Source organism: Xiphophorus hellerii, chromosome 11 (genome assembly GCF_003331165.1).
Source record: "Xiphophorus hellerii strain 12219 chromosome 11, Xiphophorus_hellerii-4.1, whole genome shotgun sequence".
Classification (NCBI taxonomy): Eukaryota; Metazoa; Chordata; class Actinopteri; order Cyprinodontiformes; family Poeciliidae; genus Xiphophorus; species Xiphophorus hellerii.
Genome location: NC_045682.1, coordinates 26112363 through 26135269, shown reverse-complemented (window position 1 = coordinate 26135269; position 22907 = coordinate 26112363). Strand labels below are relative to the sequence as shown.

Genomic DNA, 22907 nt, shown 5'->3' with positions numbered 1-22907 from the left:
TGCATTGCCTGAACAAAAAGCCCTTTGGGACCACAATGACTGGTCTATTAATAACAGTCTCACTGCAGATCTTTGAAATATTCAGGGCTAGATGCAATGTCTTGAACCAAATTGCATTCTTTAATGTTCATGGTGGTTTATAAGAGGATGTGAATACTTTCTGCATAGTTGGAATCTAGAGGTGAAAAGATAAGACTAAGGTGTTGCTGGTAAAACTTAACCAGAATCAACTTTACTGGCCAAGTCTGTCTGCATAAAGAATTAATTTGACTTTGGTTTTCAGCCTTCACAGCATATCGATGTTAAACCTTTTAACAACATTTGTAGTTTGACAATTAGATTTTATAGTAAGTGAACATGTGTAATTTATTTGTGAAACATGAGAAAGTCCTTGACATGAAGGAAATGCATTTTCTTCACCTGCCAGCACAGAAAACACAAAAACAGGATGCAACGACATCTGGCCACAACATGGTTAATGAACTGGTGAGCACAGGTTTAAACTGGGTTAACCACACAACACCTTAAGGTTATTTTCCTTTTAAATACCTAATGTAGCAAGTCTTGAGTCTCTAAAAACTGGAGCTTAATCTGTAAGACAGTTGTGGCCGTACAGAGAGTTAAAATGTTTGCAATATGAAAAAGTGGAGGAAAACAAGGGGAATCATTGATTTTAAATGCTATATTTTAGGTGTTAGCTCCTTGTTTTTAGATTATATTTCCAGTCTTTCTTTAAAAGAAATTTCTTTAAGGAACTCCACGATTGCTTAACTCTGTGATACCTGGACAGCCGCAATCCAGGCGGAGTCAAAGTCAAACTGTTACTCATTGTAGGACCAATCCCATTACTATTTGTGTTTAATGGGTATGGGCATCATACATGCACACTATTTGGAAGGAATCCAGGACATGCAAACCCTTTATGCATCTACATTTGCAATCACTGATCATTTATGATAGGTTGTGCACACAATGTGCAAATAAAGCTCAACAGTACTTGGCTTTACCAAGATGAGTCACAGCTAGAGTAATTTCCTTTAAATGACGTGTTAAGACATTCTGTCTGAATACCAACTCTAGTAGCGCTGCAGCCTGGATCTCCTGATCATCAGTAAACACTGAATCTGGGACAGCAAGCCAATGATTAGCTCAGCTTAATGATGCTTCCACCTGCAGTGATGGCGGCTGATATGAAGTGCAGTCTGGGCACCAGATAGAACAAAACTTTATACATTTGTATATAGCAAAGCAGATTTTTTACTTTGTTGATAACTTTTGTCTAGTAATCTAATCTAGTCTTGAGTTGTTCATACCCACAGAAGTCATGAGTTGGTTTCTGGTTTTAAGAAATACCAAAGAAAATCATGATTTCAAAACCTCCAAACTTTCCACACATACTCTTCATGTATATAACATTATTTTAAATGTAATAATAAAAAGTTTATTTTTATTAAGTAAGTAAATAATTGTAGCTTTTCTGTGTTATATAAAAAAACTTGTTTGTGATACGTAAAATTAGTTTTACATTGCTGTGATAACAGTAATGCTGTGATTTTTCTTTTTTACTTAAGATGCAAATATCATAGCAGCCGAATCCCATTTTCCAAAATCATAAGGACTACTGTTAAATGATTTCTATCACAGCTTCACCTACTTCCGAGGTGCACAGACAGAGACAAAGATCTGATAATGCTGGCAATACTCGGAAGCGTTAAGAAACCAATTTTATTAACAGACTAACATGTTCTGACCAAAAACCAGAAACTCCCCAAAACAAGGTTGGACAAGGACCCAAGTTTGTCTTACATTGCGAACACTTTCCAACAAATTCCAAAGCTCTCTTGGAAAGAACTGCAGTAGAGTGATTATGCTACTGTAACAAAGGAAGAATTTATGTGAATTAAAACATCTTTAACAAGGTTGCCATTAGTTGCAGGGGGATACTTCAAGGGAAAAATAATAGTAACCACGTAAAACAAGTTATACTGTAACAAATTGCAACCTGAGAAATTCTGAAAATAATTCAGACTGGTCATCAGTGTTAAGGGCCGGTGTTGCGAGCACAAAATGACGATACCGAGACTGTCATCTGCAGATTTCACTGACGTGACAGAGTGCCATCTCAGTCACCAACGTAAACAACCATCTGGGGTGTCAAATGTGCCAGCTGAGTGTTTTATCCGACTCCGATCTGCTGACCAGATTCCAGAAATGCCCTCACTGTCCAGAGATACCAAATTTGAAAATATGAATGGGTACAATAATATGAAATGTAATCCACAATGTATTTGTTTTTTTTAAAATTAGGGACATATAACTTAGTTTTGTGTAACTGCAAGAACATCATATTATATCATATTTTTGATTCTTGAGTAAGAATAAGCAATTAAATAACTAAAAACTAAATAAACAAATCCAAATAGGAATAAAATGACCCAGAAACCTTTTGAGCAATATCTCAAAAGTCCTACCATTACATTCTGCAACATGAGCCTTTTTAAATACCTGAGCAGCACAGAGACAGAACTCCGGAGATGAAGTGGGTCAACAGAAGAGGTTTAAGAGAAATGGAGGGTGGTTCTAACATCAACTCTGAGATCACAGGCTAATCAAGAAGAAGAGGTGAAGTAGGGCAAGATGAAACCGAAAAGCACAATAATCATTCAAAAGGAACCAACGCTCATTTGAATCATCAAGTCAGAAATCTGCATGCATTCAGAGACAGTGGGCAGCAGAGGCTTGTGTGGATGTGTAGGCAGACTGCTAACATTTAGTGCTGAAGAAATGCAGGGACATGAGCGAATCAGAAGTGACAGTTTTCATCATAATCACAATTACAATGATTACTATTATTAATGCAGTTTAAAAGTGCATTTATTTACCATCTGTGTTTTGCCGTGCTCTCCATCCTTCACCATAGAGATGATGAGCAGAGAACAGACAAGGGGGAGAAAAACAAAAATGACACACATAACTTTCTCAGTGCTACTATTGGCAGTTATTTTCAAAATAAAGCGACAGTTCAGTTCTGTCCCATCGGTGGTTACACCAGCACATCATAAAAGCAGGCAAAGCAAAAGAACAAACAATCATGCAAGTTCTAGTACTGTAAAAATAGGCTCTTATTCAATGCTCATGTTTGAAGACACAAAGAAAAATATTCAAATATCAAATCCTGTTAAAGTGCAAAATGTTGTACTTTAATGATCAAACTGTTATAGACTTTCTAAATCACAAATAATTGGAACCTTTAAATCTTGAAATGAAAAATAATTATTATCTCTCCATTTCTGTTTGCCGTTTGCTACACATTTGGGAGAAGATAGTTTATACCAGAATGATAAAACTTATTTAAGAAAACTTAAGAACTTATTTATTTATTTTCCGTATATTGGAAAAAATATAGGGACAGCTATATGGATTTAGGAAAATAATTCCACAGAAACAGCTATACTTTTTATAATTAGTGACAATATTGAAAATGATAAATGAATCTTTCTGCATTTTCTTATTATTTTTTACTCTTGCTATGGTGTAAACTGTTAAAAGCCTACATGATTTTATCTTATTTTACCAACACATTTTGTCAGGTGCCCTATTGATTTGACATGATGCTTCATTCTGACAGATAAAACTAAATTAAGAGTTTTCAGTGACTGTATGGTTTCAGATCCACCCTTCCATTGCTTTTTAGGTATTCAGACCCATCCCTGAGTGTTTTGTGAGGCATGTTTTGCAATCATCTGAGGAATTTTGCAGTAATTAAGTAGCAGTCGTTTTACTTCATTCTTCTGGAAGAATTACTGGATGAATAGGGAGTAGCCATTTTAAGAACCAGTTTACTTTAAGTGCATTTTCACTCAGCTGTTCCTGTAGCTACTTTATACTATATTTTATTTTATAATAAGGGCTGATCTACATAGGTACACTTTCAGACATTGCACGTTCTCTTCTGAGTTTACACTCATTCAAAGAAAGGGTTGTACTCTGGCAGACCGAGTCTCTGACTTCCTTGAGACTCAGGCAGTTTTTGCTTTGTGTTTTTAAACATGACTTGAAATAATGTGTCAGCATTTATTATTACTTTTTAAGCACCATGAAAACATATTTTACTCTTCGAGTTCTTGAGTACTGTTAATGACAAAAAAATCTAAACCACAAATCTGAAACGAACCACATTTAGCAGTTTTGTGACAGCAATGTCCCATGTGCCAGTTTTCAGTATCTTTTGCATTAATAACATTTATACTTGGATCCTGCAGAAGCCAGACAAACATGTAAAATAAGGAGCAATGATTTGTGAAAGCAAGTTTGTTCACCAGCAATGGTGTTTGCGGTTACAGTGGAAGCAGACAGAGGAAGCAACTGAAACAGAGTGAAAGCAGGACAAGGCCACTGGTCTCTTAACCAGGGAGAAAAGGATTAGTGAGGGTCATCTCTTTGCAGTGGGCACTGCGTCAGCATTGGATCAATAAGAATTAAGGGACTAGCTTATTTATTATTCACCAAGGCTTTGCAAGCCAATTGTTGATGAGTGCAAGCAATGATCAATTGTGAGGAACAAAACATCCAGAAAGTAACACCACATCTACAGGGACAGCTTGTAAAAAGACAGAAACAGTAAAAGCACAGGAAAGAACACAGAGTAATCCAGAAAAAAAAGCAATAGACCCAATAGATGTTTATCGGCTGTCAGCTGCATTCCTTTTGTTCTCAATATATTTTCATGACTGCAAAACAAAGATCATCTAGAAAAATAAAAACTCGACAAGATGATATTAGAGGTTCTTGTGACAAGCAGAATAAGAATCCATTTAGTCTACTGTAGGATAATACGGGGGATGGAACGCTTCATTTTCAATCTGTACCAAACAGGTCAGCGTATTAACTAAAAATAAAAAAACAACATGTGTTTGCAGGCTCACGTTGAGTGGAAACAATAGCAGCAACTCTATGTCAAATAGAATGAAGTGGATCTACACCGTCAGACTAAATGATAATCCATCTCTGGTGTCCCATTTGTGCTACAGTATCTGCTCCTCTAATCATCATGCTGCCCTGCCTCCTCCTGAGTTGTCCTATTTTTGCTGCATCATAGCAATAAAAAATTATTCTTCAACTTCTCTGTCTTTGTGAATTGAACTATTTAATAAACCTTCACATTGTCAAACACTTAAAGTGGAGCAAAACTGCAACCTTGCGCCAAAGCTTAGATACACAGTATATTTAGCTATTATAGTAGCACAGTTTGCTCATACCAGGATATGATGCTCATGTTAGCAAATTCCTATGGCATTCATCTAGCTTATACTAAATTTGCTGTGACATATTCTGCTTTGGCACAATTTAAGTGTCCAAATTTCATTTAAAAAAAAAAAACCTAATGAGAAATAGTCGATAAGTTGTTAATTACGCCACGTGGAGCCTATAGCAGGAAGTGGGTTGAACCTCAACTGGTGTTAAAAATGGGCAATATAGCATGAATTTAACATTCTTTAAATCTTTTACCAAATCAGAAAACATTCTGTAATTAACGATATCTCATTATTTAGTGTTCAAAAATCACAGCCAGCCTTAAAATCAAAAGTACAGGACATAAGATATTTTTAAATCTACATAGATCAGCAATCTGGGTAGTTTGACAATCATGTAGAATTAACAAAATACAAAAAGGTGAATTGAAGTCATGATCATAGTGATATTAACCGAATATAGATTTTGTGAACCGTTCCACCCCAAGACAATCCCATTAGTCAAACTTGGTAATATAGGTTAGATTATTTAATTGTCTTTTAATTAGTAGATTTCTGATGATTTTTTAAAATGACTTGTGTATCTCTGCAACGACAACAGGAAAGAAAAAGGAGGCCAGAACTAGAATTTTAAATAACAAAATTCCATAAACAGGAGTAAAACAATCTACCTCCCAGCTTACCTAAGTTAACACGACATTTGCAAAAACAAAAAACGTGTAGATGTGATAAAACTATTAACAGTCGAATCCTTCAAATATGTGCTGTATGTTTAACAAATGGACATGCAAAATAATAAATTACTATAGCTTGGTGTTAAAGTCTCATATTTTCAGAAAAAGACAACTTGTGCTTTGACGGAGGAAAATCGTAACCGTTTCCAAAAAGTGAGTCATGTCTGAGAGAAATCAGTGAAGTGTGATCAGTGTGTGGTAGGTATCTAGGACTAACCTTCAACGGCCCTTTTGAAGAACACTTTGCAGCTGCCACAGGTCACCACCCCGTAATGGCATCCTGATGCCTCGTCCGAGCACACCAGACAGATCTTATGGGCTTGCCCACCGGGCTTGGACTGGCCTGTCACGGCAGTGCTGCTGTTCTCTCCTGTTCTGGCTGATGAGCTGGAAGAAAAGCAGAGAAGAGGGTGGGGTTAAAAAAAACACACTCAGAATGTGTGCTATGCATAAAAATATGCTAGTTTTCAGGAAAAATTATAGCCTGCAGAAGCCTGATTTACAGGCATAAAAAGTGGCATGTTGTATTGTTGCTAGGAGACATGAAAGTCCTTCTGATAGGTCTGGCTTACAAAGAAAAAACAGAAAGAAAGGCATCATTTTAATTATTTTCTCAAAAGACAAAGATAAAAAAATTATGTTAGGAACAAAAGCATATATTGGTCACAAAGGGTGAAGTAAATGAAAAAAAATTAGAAGCACAATTATGTTTTTTATTTCCTTTTTATTTGGTGGGGAGAAAGAAATTACTCATTATGTGACATAATTAATAGAGTTCTTATTTTGATGAGCTTGCTGCTTCTGTTTTCATTAATATGAAAGCAAATAAGCTAAACAGTCTGCAGCTTATCTCCAGCAACAGTGTTTTTGTTCACAAGCTAAGCTCCAAATCTCAGGTCATGCCTGCAATTTTATTATAAGGCCTATTAAACCCTTGTTAAATCTCGCTGTGTACACACTTGCGGTCGTCATTTCTTTGGTAATAATCTTTGTTAATAATTGAAGTTACCATAACTTCTACCACACATCATAAAACCTAAGTCACCACAAACAGTGAATTTTAGCTACTGTAGCAGCAGGATTATGACAAGAATTTGACCGAATTAAACAAACTCTCCTCTATTGTGTTGTAGCACACAGGAGAGAATGCACATTAAAATTATGAAGCAACCATTTTGCTAAGCTTGTTTCCGAAAAAAAAGTAGGTCTATATGTACAAATATAGGAACAAGTGAAGGGATTGATACAAGTTGAACTTTTGAGCGTTTCGTCACACTGTAAGCAAATACTTCAGTGTTTTTCACTAGGATCCTATGATAGAGTACCGATGCAAAGTAGTTTCTACTTCACAAGTCATGTGAAGTAGAAAACAATGCCATGGCGTTCAAAATGTTTAAAAAAAAATCTGAAAAGAGTGGCATGCAGTTTGTATTCAGTCCCTTCTACTCTGATACCCCTAAATGTGCTGCAAACAGATTTCACCTGTATGTAATTTCATTGCAATATAATCACAGCTTTAGTGTGAAAGAAATTTATTTATAGAGAACATGAGAAAAAAATAAGACTAAGGAACACATCAGGGATGCAAGGATGAAGCTGTGGATAAGTTTAAGCAGCGTTAAGTTAAAGGTCAGGTCAGGTTATTTCCAGCTTCGGACATCTTATGGAGCCCAGTTTAATCCACCATCAGGAAATGGAAAGAATATAATGACAAACCAGCCCCATAGCGACGCAGATTGGCAGGTGCTACCAGATTTTAATTATAAAAAACAAAGGTTTCTGAAAAACATGTCTATTTTTTTCTTCTTAACTACTCAATAATAAACTAATTTCTGTTTTTACATAAAGTCTGAATAAAATACGTTTAAGCTTTTGGTTGAACTTGACAAAACAGTTCACGGATTACTTTTTTCAAACATTGAACTCTGATCCTTTTCCAAACCACCACAATGTATTTTACAACCTTTGGAAAGATGATATTTGCTTGTGCAAACTAGATTGTAACAAAACAGAGTAGAAATGGTGGATCCTGGAAGGCATCCAGTTAAAAATGTTTGTCCATGTTGTATCAGTGGGAAAGATTTCTCCTGGCACATGAAGACCAGATGTAAGGACACAAACTTCCAAAGCAATAGAAATGCAAATGCTAAGATTTTGTCAATCTCCAGTAAGACAGTCAAACACACTGTTTTACAAATATTAGAAACAAAGTGGGGAAGGGAGAGCAGGGAGCTTGTTGACAGAGTCTCTAAGAGGAAGTGGAACCATCTCACTAATAACATCAGGAGTAAACAATTCTAGTTTACAGATGACATGATCTAACATCAGAAAGATAGAAGTACCTTAACCAGAAAAATATGGAATATAGATGAGTTGTTTGTTTATTTTAGTGGTCTGCAGAGGAAATGGTTCACGTTCATAATAACCCAGAACATAGCGTTTAGGTTTAATCTCACCCTCACACGTAAACAGCTGTATGAACAGGAACATAAATGACTAAATGCGGCCTATATTGAAACTTTTAAAACCACAACCTGTAACTGTTTGTTCTGTCTGGAGTGTATCCAACAGTCTCATTAAGAATCTGGGTCAAATTTAACACGTATTTTCGCTAACTACAATCTGCCACAACATCACAACTCGTCCAATATTGATATGAATCAAATTTATGCCTATTTAATTTTTAAAAAATTATGTTTTCATACCCCTTCAGAGTGTTTCACCACAAACTTCTTTACACATTACTGAGATGTTGTGTGACAGACCATATTAAAATAGGGTGTAAATGGAAGAAAAATGATACATGTTTTTTTTACAAGGGATGCACTGATCTAAAGATTTGGACCCATATATAATATCATTATTACATTATGACACTGCTTCTCTGTTTAAAGTAAATACACCACAGTGTCACATGCCCAAACAAAAAAACACACAGCCAACCTCTCCCCTCCAGGAAAAATACACAAAAGGCAACAAGATGGAAAGAAATATCAGTTTTTTGTTAAACATCGGCCCAGTTTTATTTAGGGGACCAAGAAATTGCTGCTAATCCCTAAAAACGTCAGGTATGCTTTTGCACGTGGTGTTTTGCTTTGCTTCCTTTACTCAGATCCCTCTATGAGCTAGAGTAACTAATTGGCTTCAGAAGTAAACACAGTCCACCTGTGTGTAATCTAATCCCAGTATTAAATGCAGTGGCTCTGTGATGGTCTTGGAGGTTTGTCAGAGAACGTCACTGAATAGATGATTTTAGGTTGAGCAGCAAAGTGACAGAAACATGGAAACACACAGACTCACACAGACATAAATGAGACTGTACAGTAAGGGCACATTTACAACAGAAGAAAAAATATTGGGACGTTAATTAATAATTCAAAGATTCAAAGAAATGTGAAACCCAGTAGGAGATCAATTCGGCTTCAGTACAGGTTAATCTTGTACAAAACCTGAAATTTGCTGTTCAGTGATGCTATTCATCTGAGCTCAATGAGCTAGAGCTGTTCTGTAAAGAAAATGAGGCAAAACATGCCAATCTCTACATACCTAGAGCTAGAAGGAAAAAAACCCAAAGAGGTTTCAGAAAATATTGCACTACTTTATGTATGTCTATAGCATAAAATAAAAAAATTTTGAAACAAGGAAGGCAGATATTTTTGACACCGAAGCTCTACTGAGCCTTTGGATCTGTGGACCTTCATGGACTGGACTGGCTTAATGGATGCTTCATTGAATTGGAATCTGAGGAGATGGAAAATTTGGCCTGCAAACATGCTCCATGTGTGTAATGTTCCCCAGATGCAGCATTGCAACAAGATAACTGATTTTAGTCTTTTGATTTTATTGAAGTTTACTTGCTTTAGTTAATCAGTGCATCTGATGCGAATAACAAATGTTTTTATTCATGCAACTACCCTCTGCGGTACGGCGTGGCCTCATTCAATTAAATCATTTTAATGGTACACAGTAAATGCTTAGAAACCATGAATCTTAGCTGCTGCCTTCTGAAACATGCTGGTTGTAACAATGGATCATCATGTTTATAGAAAAAAACATCCTCTTAACCTCTGTTATGAGGGGCAGTAGCAGTACACTGTGATGTACTCATGTTTCATTATTGACAACTTTGGTCGGATTAAACTGAAGATGCTATGAAGCCTAATTATTGAGTGGCTGTTGATCCGTGAGGGCTTCCTCTGGAGTACTGAGAAACTGCAAAACATTAGAATGAATTAAATAGATCAAATAAAACCACCAACCATTCAAGCATAATAAGTGGCGGAAATTACTTTGAATTTGCTATGTTTGGTTTCAATATGATGCCCCAGTTTTGGCTTTATAATTTTAAAATGCATTTGATGACTAAATAGAGAAGTTACATAATTCTATTTGCTTCAGTCTAGTGACTAAAAATCTGGTCATAAAATAACCACAGGGCGGTGTTGAATGAAACATTTATAAAAGGTCTTGTTCATACACTCCATTCACCACTGAGGCATCAACTGTGGCTCTGAACTATTTAAAGCCGATTCAAACCTCATTAGAAATGGAACCGTAGTGCACCAAAGCTCAGCAAAACTGCTGCACAAACCCGAACTGTGATACACAGACACCTAGCCAATGTTTACTTATAAACAGGAAAATTGCAAAGTGATTTTCTAATAAAAAAAAAAAACATATGGAAAAATCTAGTAAGTGCACTCACTCACACAGTGATAGATTTTTTGCAGGAACAAAAGAGGACAGCTGTGTTTTATTGTTTTTCCAGCGCAATTACCTTTTCTTCCTTTGAGACCTGAAAACTCAAACATCTGACTCAACACTGTGTTACCATTTATTTCTTTCACACTGACTGTTCTGTCAGTGTGAACACGGGCTCACTATGTGTGCTGAAAAACTTAATTGTTACCATAACAATTAAATATTGTCTGTGTAAGCTTTGACGATCTTTTTATCTTAACAAACCACTGTCACTGAAAATCACTAAAAGACCATTTATTCCTACAAATCGGCTCTTACATCATTTAAAGGGGAAGCAAACATTTCACCCAAATTGCGAGTCACAAACGCCAGTTTTGAGAATCTAACCCTCTGACAGAAATACCTCATTTACTTGTGAGCCAAAAATGCCAGTGAAATGAAATGCTATTTGAATGCAAGTATATCACATCACCCTTGGTTATAACTATACTCTACTTTTGTTGGCCCCAAAGCCATTCCAATCAGACTAAAATAGAGAGCATGGTGTCCACAAGTGTTGCAGCTGTGACTCCTTTTAAGTCAAACAATGCCTTAAGAGTGTCATTTATTAGTTAATAACTCCAATTCAAAACATTGTTAAAATTCAATTTGAATAAAAAAAGATGTTCCAAAAGAGAATTTATATGATTAGATAATTATATAATTATATGTTTGAAAAGTCAGACTGAACTCAATGGCAATCCGTGACAAACGAAGTTTCTGTAGAAACTATTGAAAGACACTGAACTGGGCTGACCTGTTATGTCACTGGAGAATCATTTACTATAGCAGTTATTACAGTGGGAACCAATGCAAGCCAAGTTTTTTTCCCCTTACAACAAGATCAAAGCTTCAGATTTTTGCTTCAAACAAAAAGCATGGAGTCATCACAGCAGAAAAATAACAGCTATTCTGCAGGCGAAATGCATTGGTTCAAACAAAACCTTTACAGCTTTGAAGACTGACAATAGCAAAAAAGTTTATCTATTGCTTTTTTGTCTTATTTTCAACAACTGTTCTTTACATACTGTTTTAAGTATGTGTAATAAATGTGTGAATAATATAAAGTAAGAAAGAAAAGGTCTCAAATAAATAATATGACAGATAAAATGATAAAAGTCACTTATCTCAGTATTTGTGTATAATTTTACATCAGAATATATTCTGTTTTGAATATCTGCTCATGTTTACAGCCAAAAATAATTTGAATAAACAGATAAAATCAAAATCTTTGTTTTATGTATTTAGAACCAATATTTCCATCTCAATTGCTCATAAGATGCAAAGATGCATTAATTGATTTTATGCAAATAATATTGTTTGCTGAAATTATTTGGTGTTTATTAAAAGTGTTCTCTTGTTTGCTCACATCTGCACATCTTTGCAAAACATGGTTCTTGTTATTCGTGTATAGTGGGGGGTTTTCCCAGTGGTGCCTCTGGTACTAAACTAGGGCTGGTAACTTGTTTAAGATACACATTTATTTTCCCACACCCAGAGAGACAGATCGTTGACACGTCATTTTGATACCCAAAATGCCTCTGCCAGTAAACGTTTCCTCCCTCTGTTGCATTCTAAATTTTCTCGATGATTTACATGCAGATCTGCAGTTTAACTGTAGTATTATATCTGTAGATGGATGTCGTCTGGTGACATATCATTCTAATGCTGAAGCTATCAGAACTAAAAACACAAACAACGGCATGAAAGCATCAACTCTATTTTAGTCTGGAACTTGTTTAGTGGGATCCACACTTTGATGCCACAATGGTTTAAAAAAACTTTAGTCACTCAGATTAGTTCATTCTGTTATGATCATGTTTTAGATCAAGACAGCGCTTATTATTTAACTGAATGAAAGCATACGTTTGTGCCCCACATTCCAATTTACAGAAGCTGCATGTTGACCACTTATGGTGTGCACATAGTCCAGAATTAATTATTGGTCCCAATCATTGAATGGAAACTATTGTGACATCCATTTTGTGTCAAGTTTTATTGTAAAAATTTTAGTCTAAATAACTTTAATTTGCTTCTATTAGATCAGGGCTAAAGGTGGTAAGAAACCTGTTTAAAAGATTATGTCCCAAACTATCTCTAAACTGAACATATTTTGTATTGAATTCCTTTATAAAAACATAATTTAGTGCAAACTAAAGTAGCATGCAGTTTAAAACAAAGCAACAGACCAGGTTAGCATGTTCTGTGTTGTTTAAATGCTTCCTTGTTTTTAAAACTTTGTAAAGCTTCATTTATATACAACTCTTTTGAAAGACACCCTCGACAAAAGTTTGATTTGCTATGCAATTAGTTTAAATATGGTGCAAGTTTTAGTTTCTATTGTAGAATCTCCTTCCTGTCTTTTATATTCCTCACTTTCTCTATCTGAACCAGATCCATTTCACGACAAATCTCCTCATTCCTCTTCTGTTTAAATGTCCTCCCCCCTTTCCTTCCTCTTCCCCCTCGTATCCCGCCTCATCTGCTACGATTATATAACACGGCATTACTGCTGCTGGAGCAGACGCCTCCCATCCCCACCCCCACCCAGGCCTCTTGGCCAATCCACTGTCAGTGCCAGCAGGGAGTTTGGAAGAGGTCAGGCGAGTCATGAGATTATCCAACTCACCTACCGGGAGATAAGAGTGTATTTGACACTAATGGGGAGTCTTGCATGCACATGCATTCAAGTTTGTTTGTTGATTTGGGTTTTTCTTAGTGCAGATATAAAAACTGACATTGCAAATCATTTGCAATTGCATAACAGCTTGGTCTTTTCCTCTTTTCTTATTCCTAAGCACGACACTCAAACGCCCACCCGTCGGAAATATCAGCGTGTCTACAGCTCCTACACCCTGCTGTCAGTGCAAAACCTATTTTTTCTGGGAGAAAGCCTGGGTGGATGAATGGACTTAAAATAGATCATAATTGGCAGGAAAATCCATAAATCAAATCAAAAAAGACAATTTACAAGGACTACAGAAAATTATGTTTTTATCTTGCAAAAAAACTGAATAATACTGAAAAAATTATTCATTCAAACTGCTCTGACATATGCAGCAAACTGTCCACAGCCTCATTGTGAGCTCATGAAGGTCAACATGAGTGAGTCACCCTCAAAAAGGAAAAACTAGTATTTCAAGGAAGCGCGTTGACTTCCTCTACCACATCAAGTGACAGTTGTGCCATCCCACTACTTGTCCTCATCTTCTTGTGCTCAAAAATACACACCAGTAACAGGCGCAAGCCAATGAAGAATCATTAACCGAGTAGCAACAATGATAACTCATTAGGGCAAATTTCCACTAAGGCTCGTCGATGAACTGGGGGCAAGCTTTCACTCTGTCGCTTTCTTTTTAGCATCGCGTTCCTCTCTGCTACAACAACACAGCAAAAGGACTAAAAATACACCATGGCAACACGATATGGTGCAAACATGTAACAAATATGGGGCAACATATTACACATTACAATCATTCGGCGGGCTAAGAAGGGGTGATTTTAAATTAGCTCTTATGGGAAACAGAAGAAGAAAAAGTCAGAGACATACTAGCTGCAGAATGTTGTGGCAGACAGGAACGCAGCAGTTCACTAAAGTTCACCAATATAGTTTGTCCAACAATAAAATGCATATGTTGCTACAATTAATGTTGAATCCCATAAAGAAAAATAATAGAAAACCGTATTTCAACTGTAACTGTTCAGGCGATCTGCTGAAATTCAGTAAGTTAAATTTAAATCATATTTCAAACACTGACTTTGGTAAAAGTTTACAATTCTGGCTTAAAGTTAACGAAGACCCAAAATTATGTTTATATGACAATTAGAACGCTGCAAAGAAGAAAAACATAAGATTTTAATATAGCAATATTACCTTATGGCAATATTATGGCCAATGCAATCAAAAGGGAAGAAAGGGAAACACCTGAATTCCTCGGCTTGCAAGCAGATTCATAAAAAAATGATGGAAGACTTAAGACCTTTCAAGGCCTAGAAGAAGACATTTTATGACTTTTATACACTTTTTCCCACACATTTATTAAATTCAGTATCTCTATGAGTAAAGAAGCTGTGCAATTTATGACATGGAACATTTTTCAGATAATTTCTGCACAAAGCTCAACCAAAAGACATTAGCAGAAATGGAAACAGGAAACAAGGAAACAGATCAATTTCAAAGTGTGCAAAAAGTACATAGTCTTCTTTTCTCCTACAACTCCAATGTAGAAAATAGCACTAAGAACAAAGGTTAACAGTCAGAAGCAGCTCCACAAAACATCCACTGATCGACCCTGAGAATGGTTGTGTTTAGGCTAGATGGGGTCACATGTTAGATCCCTGGAGCGAAGTTCTGCTCAACTGGAATGTGGAGCAATACAGGAAACTGGGCCACATGCTTTAGACCAGAGGGAGCGAATCGAGTTTATATCTCTTTAACTAAATATGTACACTGGAAAATATAAATGATCAGTTCTGCCACGCTGATTTTAGTTAGGGAACATTTTATGGCTCCTTTAGTTTACACAGTATAGACCTAAAAGATTTTTTTTTCTTAAATCAGATCTGGGGTTTTTTTTCCATCAATTAAAGCCACATTTAAAAAAAACAAAAAACTATTAAGCTTAACTTATTTTGTCCAACATCATCTTTGTTTTAGTAATACAAGAAGTTGAAGTTGCAGGCATGTAGAGAGTATTTCAGCTTCACTCCCTTCCCCCAACTCTTTGGCAGACTCTCTTGGACTGAAGATTTGCAAAAACACTGTTAACTATTTTGGAGTTGTGGTTCAGAGAATTCACTCCTACACTGATTACAAAACATTGGTCTTCCGGTTATTTAAATGGTGTCTAATAAAAAAAACACAAAATCTGGGGCAGAAGACGGGTGTCATCCCTCATTTCTTTACAGTTGCTTCCAGGAAGACGGATGTTTTTGCAAACTTGTGTAGTTCATCAGCAGTTCCCAGGGAATTCTTTTACGTTTTTTTTGTTGGACTTTGGCTGCATTTTCAAAAACTTTCTTCCCAAATTCAAGGTTTATGGGAATGGACATTTGCTGTGTGGAAAAATATTTTTTAAATGGAAATATACCAAAAACACCACAGTGTTGCAGTGATTAAACAGTATTTTATCCCTAAAAAGGTTGATTTCAAACAATTTTAGATGACATTTTTACCTGAAATAAATTAACAAAAACTTAGTCTAAGAACATTGATTACTTGTTTTATTTTATTTTAAAGTCTGCTCAGAAATGAGAACATGCTGCAGTAAAGTCTGTATTACTCACCTTATCTTGACGCAAGGAAATGCATGCGTGTGCTTGTGTGTGTGGTGCAGGGAACCTTCAATTGCTCCCAGCAGATTCGATTTGGTGCTGGCACATTGTGTGTCTTAAATCAGATAGATGGCCAGCGCCCTGAGGGTGCAGAGCTCCCATTTCCCCTTCTCCTCTTATGTAATTAGCTTTCATTTAGGACTTTAAATGCTTTAGCCCCCACAAATTACGCAGAAGAAACGTCATTTCTTCGCTTTTCACCCACTTTTTCTTTCCCACTTTCATTTTAAAAAGAAAACCATTTAATTCTCACCCAGTTCCTGATTAATTAAACTGCACTATTTCCACTAGTATTTTCATAATTGTGTTAGCATCATTACAGGGCAGTAATAATTACAGTGTTTATAAAACAATGGAGGTTTGTATGGCCGATTCTCTGTTGCTGAATTACAGTGGTCATCTACAGGAAATACACAGCATGTGGTTGTGCTTTACCGCAACTGCATAAACATTTATCATTCTCATAGAAACTGAAATTGTTAGAATTTAACCTTTAAAGTGATGACGCTTGCAGCTTAAACATTTTTACAATTTAAAGGTGTGAAATGATCACGATTAAATGAAAACTGTGCCAAAAATAATGTAGCTTGAGTAGCAGGAAAAGAAAAACAAAAAAAGTCAAAAGTGATGTGTTCATGTGTAACATTTTCAGTCGGTTACTTCAACTTTGACATTCTGACCAGATAAGAATCCATCTAGTCCATGCATGCAAAGTTGTAAATTAACCAATGAGTAAAATCAGAATGACACCATAAAAAAGGCATTGAGCATATAAAGAAATTGAGTTGCCAAAAAAGCACGGGAGATCATGGCACCAGCTAAACTCTATCAGTAATTAGAAAGCAATTTCTAATTACTCGGTGCAAGATGGTTCAGTCCTAACTGATGACCCACAAAGAGGAACCTTATTACCAAGGAGTCATGAAAACCTAAGAGCTCTCAAGATGTTTGTAACTGAGGATCCAACTGAGAGAGATGTAAAGCTAGCAGAAAAGCAAAATAATTTTCTAATTGCGTTCCTGGTGGTTCTGCAGTTGAAACGTAACAGATGGAACGTGGTTCCAGGACTTCAGATTCTCCTTTCATTTTTTTCCTTTTTCTAGTCTGATGAATGCAGGTATTTCATATTTCAACTCAGGAATATTTGAAAAATAAACAAATCCATGATAAACGGTAAATTTCTTATTAGCTTTGACAAAATTCTGAACTTTCAATTTCCTGCTTATGAAACTTTTCCTTTCAGCATCTAAGAGTAGCTGTAGGATAGAAACAGCAGAGCATATTTATTACTTAACTTTATTGGCTTATTAGCTTTGCTTTATTTTGTGTTATGTTTATATAAATTCTCAAACTTTAGTTTCATTAATAAAATTAATTATTGGTTCTATAACTACTTTCCATAGACACTTTAGAGTCTATCCATGTTAATTTAAGTGCAACTATCCTTGATTGATCCTAAATAAATTATTCTGAGAAATAAAATGCATGATTTTTTGATAAAGATAAAGACTGCTCGATGCAAAGTCAAGGCCAATTGTAAAACTGATGTGTTTCTAAACATTGATATAATTTTAAACAACCTACAGATACCACAAATACTCACATGACAAGACATATTTCAACCAAATAATAACCTGGATGTCTGCCATCTGGGATTAATAAAATAAACAAAATGAAAAGGGAAGAGAGTGTGAGATTTGTTTCACCTGACTTCTACTTCTTTCTAGTTTTGAGACAGAATAAAGGCTTGAAACAGAATCGAAGCACCCGATCAAATCTTAAATGTCAGCACACTGTTGCTAAAGACCATAAACTCTGGTAATCTGATATGCATCCGAGTGGCAGCTCACGCTTTAGCCTCTGAGTGAAGAAAGCAACCACAATAAAATTACCATTGGCATCAGCTGAACAGATGACAGTGACTCCTGTTGTTCAGCAGACGATTACATTACAGCCAGTTAGCATCTCCCCGTTTCATCTGTGCTGTTACGTTGTCACTGAGTTCAGTGTGTGGACAGCATGCAGACGTTTTTTTGATGGACTTTACAATCATCTTCATTAAAAAAAAAACAAAAAAACAACAACACGTGTACGGCCCTTTGTGGCTGCTGCAAAGTAGACGATGCAGGGCAAGCTGTTGGAGCAAGTGGGCAAGAGTTCAGAGGAACGTCTAAAACAGCAGCAGCAGTGAAAGCTTTGGCTCACTAATGGAGGGTTACATTTACATACGCCCACCATGTCTGTCTGCAAAAAGATTAATAGTGTTGAAGATGCAAACTGAATTCTGCTGACATACAAAGAGAAAATCATGCAAGGGCAAGAGGCCAATTGTGTGGGTGCAAAGGCTGCTGAATGAGAGCGAGAATGAAGAACCAGTTCAGATTTACAGAAACCTGGGATTTCTTTGAGTTTTAATAAAACATATTATCTGAGCTTTTAAGCGACGGTGAGAAATTAAATGTTGAAAAGTTGATTCAACTTCATGCAGTAATAGTAATTGACAGAGCACTCCAAGGTTGACATTAGATTCAGTGGCACAGCTAAGAAGAGGACAAACAAAATGTAGTCATAGTTAAAGAAAATAAAGGATTTTTGGTGCAAGGGATTTCAATAAAATGCTTCTATGCAGTCCTCATCAGGCATCAAAAAAGTGGTTCAGCTTGGAACACCAAATATATTTCAAGTTTTGGTCCATATTAATCCACTGAATCCTGCAGAGTTTGCCGTCAAGCAAAACACACCAGAGGAAGAGCAGGAATTACCACAGTGCTGATCCTCCCCCACTTGTTGCTGTGCTTCAGCGGGAGAACATTCAGCATTGGAAAAATTTAGTAGAGAGTCAAATTTGGCTGTTAGGAAATATCAACAAAGCTCCATTATGAAATGCAGGGACAGTCAATGCATGGAAATTAACTAACATAAGATTGTTTCCACTGACAAACTACTAAGCAGTTGACCAAGTAAACATTTCAACTAATTAAACATCTCTAATCAGCTTGTTACATTTGTTACCCTATAAAGATTAGACAATAACTGATAATATTCTGTGTTGCAAGCATCTAAAAAAAAATTATTCAACATATATACTGTATGTATATAACTTGTTTTTGCTTTAGTTAATACAACCAGATCAAAATAACAATAAAACATATAGTATGCACTTTAATATCAGCTGTGATTTTTAATATTTTTGCAGTAATTTTCTATTTCAACTGAATACACCTTAGACATTATACTATGCAGTGGAAAACTGGAAGTCTTATTTAAATTGAAGGCTATTTCTTGTGTCTACAGAATAATGTCTGCTATGTTTTAACCCAATAACATGTCATCTTATTGTATATTCTTACTCATACTGTTAAGATCTAAGTAGGCCCATTTCTCACGATGCAAATTATTAGTCCTGTATTCCATTTGATTCCACTCTGGTCCAATACATAACACACAAAACTGTGTGTTATGTCTCAGGCATTGCTGCCACACATAGTTAAATATTGTTCAATAATTAGAAGCCTGATGCAATGTTTGTTCGACTGTCACAGCGGCCTCTGATGACCACTGCCTTTTCTTAGCCTGAAGTGAACCGGTTAGAAAACTTACGACAGAGGAACTAAAAGGAGAGACTCTTTTGTTGCTTTCTGTGTTGATCTTAGCAACCTTTAAGTGTTATTTTTTCTCTTGCTAGATTTCTTTGGCAGATATTAAAGTCTGAGTCTATCACTTCACTTTCAACCACACGCTCTGCCCGTAAAGCAGCACATATGATGAAAGAAGGCAATCATTAACAAGGTGAAATATAATAAAATTCCACTCATGTAATTTTTTACCCATTCCTGCCTTAGGTGAAAACCAAATGAGACTAAAGAAATATATACATCACAAAAGTAATATGTGACTAGATAAGATAAATATGAGATTGTGAAAATATTTTCCCATGATTTCACAAATCATAAAATTTCATAAACCGTGCTCACAGTTGGGACGTTTTCTTAGAAGACTTTGAAGATAGAGGAGTGAGTTAAGATAAAAATAACAGAAGAACAGGATGAAGCAATAAAAGCTGATCCAGCAGAGGCAGGCGCAACAAAAAGAGAAAAAACGAGCCAAGTTTGGTCGGTTCTGACAACAGAACGGAGCAGTGCAGGCCAAAACGCCTCCTCTCCTAACATGACTGCTTCCTATGGGAACCCCGCTGGAATATTATCCACGCAGTGGTGAGCTTCGGCTTTGGTTGGGGAGGGGAAGAGTTTCACTTAGGTGAACAGACGTTTTGCTCCCGTTATTGTGATCTAGATATCCACACACATGGTGTTGAGCCACAAGCTGAAGGGAAGTTATGCCTGCTTTGGTCAACAGAGTTTAGAGCTGAAAATGCTTGGAGGCATAGAATAAAACATGAATTTAACATTAAAACACCAAAGATTGATGTTTGCAAAAAATAAATAAATTAGTTTGTATGTTTAGAGACAAAAGGCTTAATTGGAACTGTAACATATGCAGTTTAGAAATGAAAAATCTAAATGAGCATATAGGCAATGCATCACCACACTGTTTTTGTTTCATCTCAGGAACTGTGTGGCAAAAAAAAAGAAATAAAAAACCCAGCATCTGCTGGACTGAGTTAATGGAGGTAAACAAAACCATTAGTGGTGAAACCAGCACTTTTCACCACAGGTCAACATTAATGGATCAACCACAATAAAGCAGCATCTCTTCAAACAAATGCATCAGTGGTGGGCTCCAGAGAGGATGCATGTATTAACTCGCCCGTGACACAAACACACGAGCGCGAACATTTACTTCTCCTTAATCTCCACAGGAGCTCCAGTCTGCAGAATTTGCAGCTTATCAGAGCTCACCACTCCTGAGGCCTTCTCATTTTGGGTCAACATGTGTTGCTAAGGAGAGACAGGCTTCCTGTTCTGGGGCTTCATTCTAATTGGGAAGCATCTGGACATCTAGGACATATGTTTTTCCTCACTTTCATATTTACATGGGAATTAGATTTTCGTCTCAGTCTTATTTTCTGACATAGAATGACTTGAGTAAAGCGTGGTGTGTGGTTGGCTAATTATGGATATATTTTTAGAAAAATTTAATTTTATTCAAATTCAAAGTTAGCTAGTAATATTTTTTTCATAAAAGATTTAGAAATATTCCCTTTTTAACAGTTCTACATGGTGGTGTAAGACTTGATGAAAAACCAGAAAAAAATGTACTTTAGTTAGAGTTGGTAAGTAGTAAATTGCATATAGTATATTACATAGAAAACCATACATTCATAGGATTTTGTAATGTAACATTGGGTAAATAAGAAGCTGATGATTAATTAATTATTTAAGAAATTAAATGATATTCTGCCCTCATACATAACCTGCTGTATGCCATTTATTTTACTCCTCCACACAGTAACTTTCTTGGATTGTTGCAAACGTGCAATAAAAACAGTGTTACCTGACTGGAGGGAAGTAGTATCCAGGTCAGGCCTCTAAGCGTTGTTTGGTTTTGATTTTAAGGCAAATGCAAATATTTTCAAACGGCCAGCCTAATCCTTCTTTCAACAGAGGGTAATTTCTAGGAGAATTATTTTTCTTCAGCACACACTGAGTGCACAGCAAGGGGTTGGGGAGTGGCAGCACTACTTTTATGCTACATAAAATCTGTTTTTTCTTTAGCATAAACAAGAAATGCCTTTATACCAGAGAATTCAGAATAATCATTACATTCTTTCCGTAAATCTCTTCAAACTACACCCAGCTTGCCTCCTAGTCAATGACAGTGTGTGTGGTGCTGCATTCTTGACAACTCCTCCAGGATTTACCGAAGCAAAAAGCTGATGTATACAAAAACTGTTTGCAAAATCGAAACTATTTTCTTAAAACTTCTACTTTACGACTATAGTTCTGTTAAACCACAACACCCAGAGGTTTATGTGCAAGATTACTACTCTGTTATTTCAGCTGGTATTCACATTTTTTCTCTTCCCAAACATCCAAAAAAAAGTCATCTGACAGAATCATTAGTTGAAATGATTTACCTTATTTTAAAAAGAATGACATTAAAACTACATCTGTGCTTCAGTGCTAAATCTTATTAAATATACCTTAATGTGCCTTCCATAACGTCTAATCAATCATACTTGTATATCTTGTCCAATCGTCAGCCAAAAAACGGAAAGAAAGGACAGAGCTCCATTGTCCTCTACAATTATTAGATGAGTGACAAGGGTGAGCAAAAGTCTTGAACTTAATTCATGTTGAGTTGCAGTATCATAATCTGATGTTAAAATAACTGCTGTAGTTCTCTAGCCGTGCAGTTTGGAGAATCATCTTGCTCACTGTGTGTTGTGATAAACGTCCTCCTCCAGCCTTAAATGTCACAGTTTAAGCTGTCATAAACACCTTAAATATTGCTCACACTGCAGATATGAGCAAGTCATGATAAGATTTCTTTTTTCTTTTCTCAAGTAATTTCCACACAAATTTAACTGACTTGAATACCATGTTCTCTCATTTTTCCTTCATTGAAGAATGGCTAAATGAGATAGGATATCTAAATTTTCCAAGGAAAGAGGAAACCATGATTACAAAAATGTTTCTCAAGAGCATAAGTGTCAGGTTTGCCACTAATAGCAATACTGATGATTTTGAGGAAAACAATCATTTCTCACAGTGATATTTTCATTTCACTACCTCACAAAATGAGTCACTGGAAAAAAGATCACATTGCTCTTTAAAACATCTTCACCTATAGTGTCCTTACCAAACATAAAGCATTTTTAATCAAAACTGCTGTGTGTGCAGAGTCCCGCCCCAGCAGGCTGCAGTGGTATTTGTGTGTCTGTGCC

General features: G+C 36.1%; 1 protein-coding gene across 1 annotated transcript in view; it reads right to left on the bottom strand.

Annotated features, from left to right (window-relative positions):
• The window catches only part of LOC116728522 (glucocorticoid receptor), a 62666-nt gene that overhangs the window by 17007 nt on the left and 22752 nt on the right, over positions 1–22907 (bottom strand). Inside the window, exon 3 of the mRNA XM_032576703.1 lies at positions 6204–6373. Within this exon, the coding sequence (XP_032432594.1) occupies positions 6204–6373 (170 nt within the window). The remainder of the gene's footprint in view (positions 1–6203; positions 6374–22907) is intronic.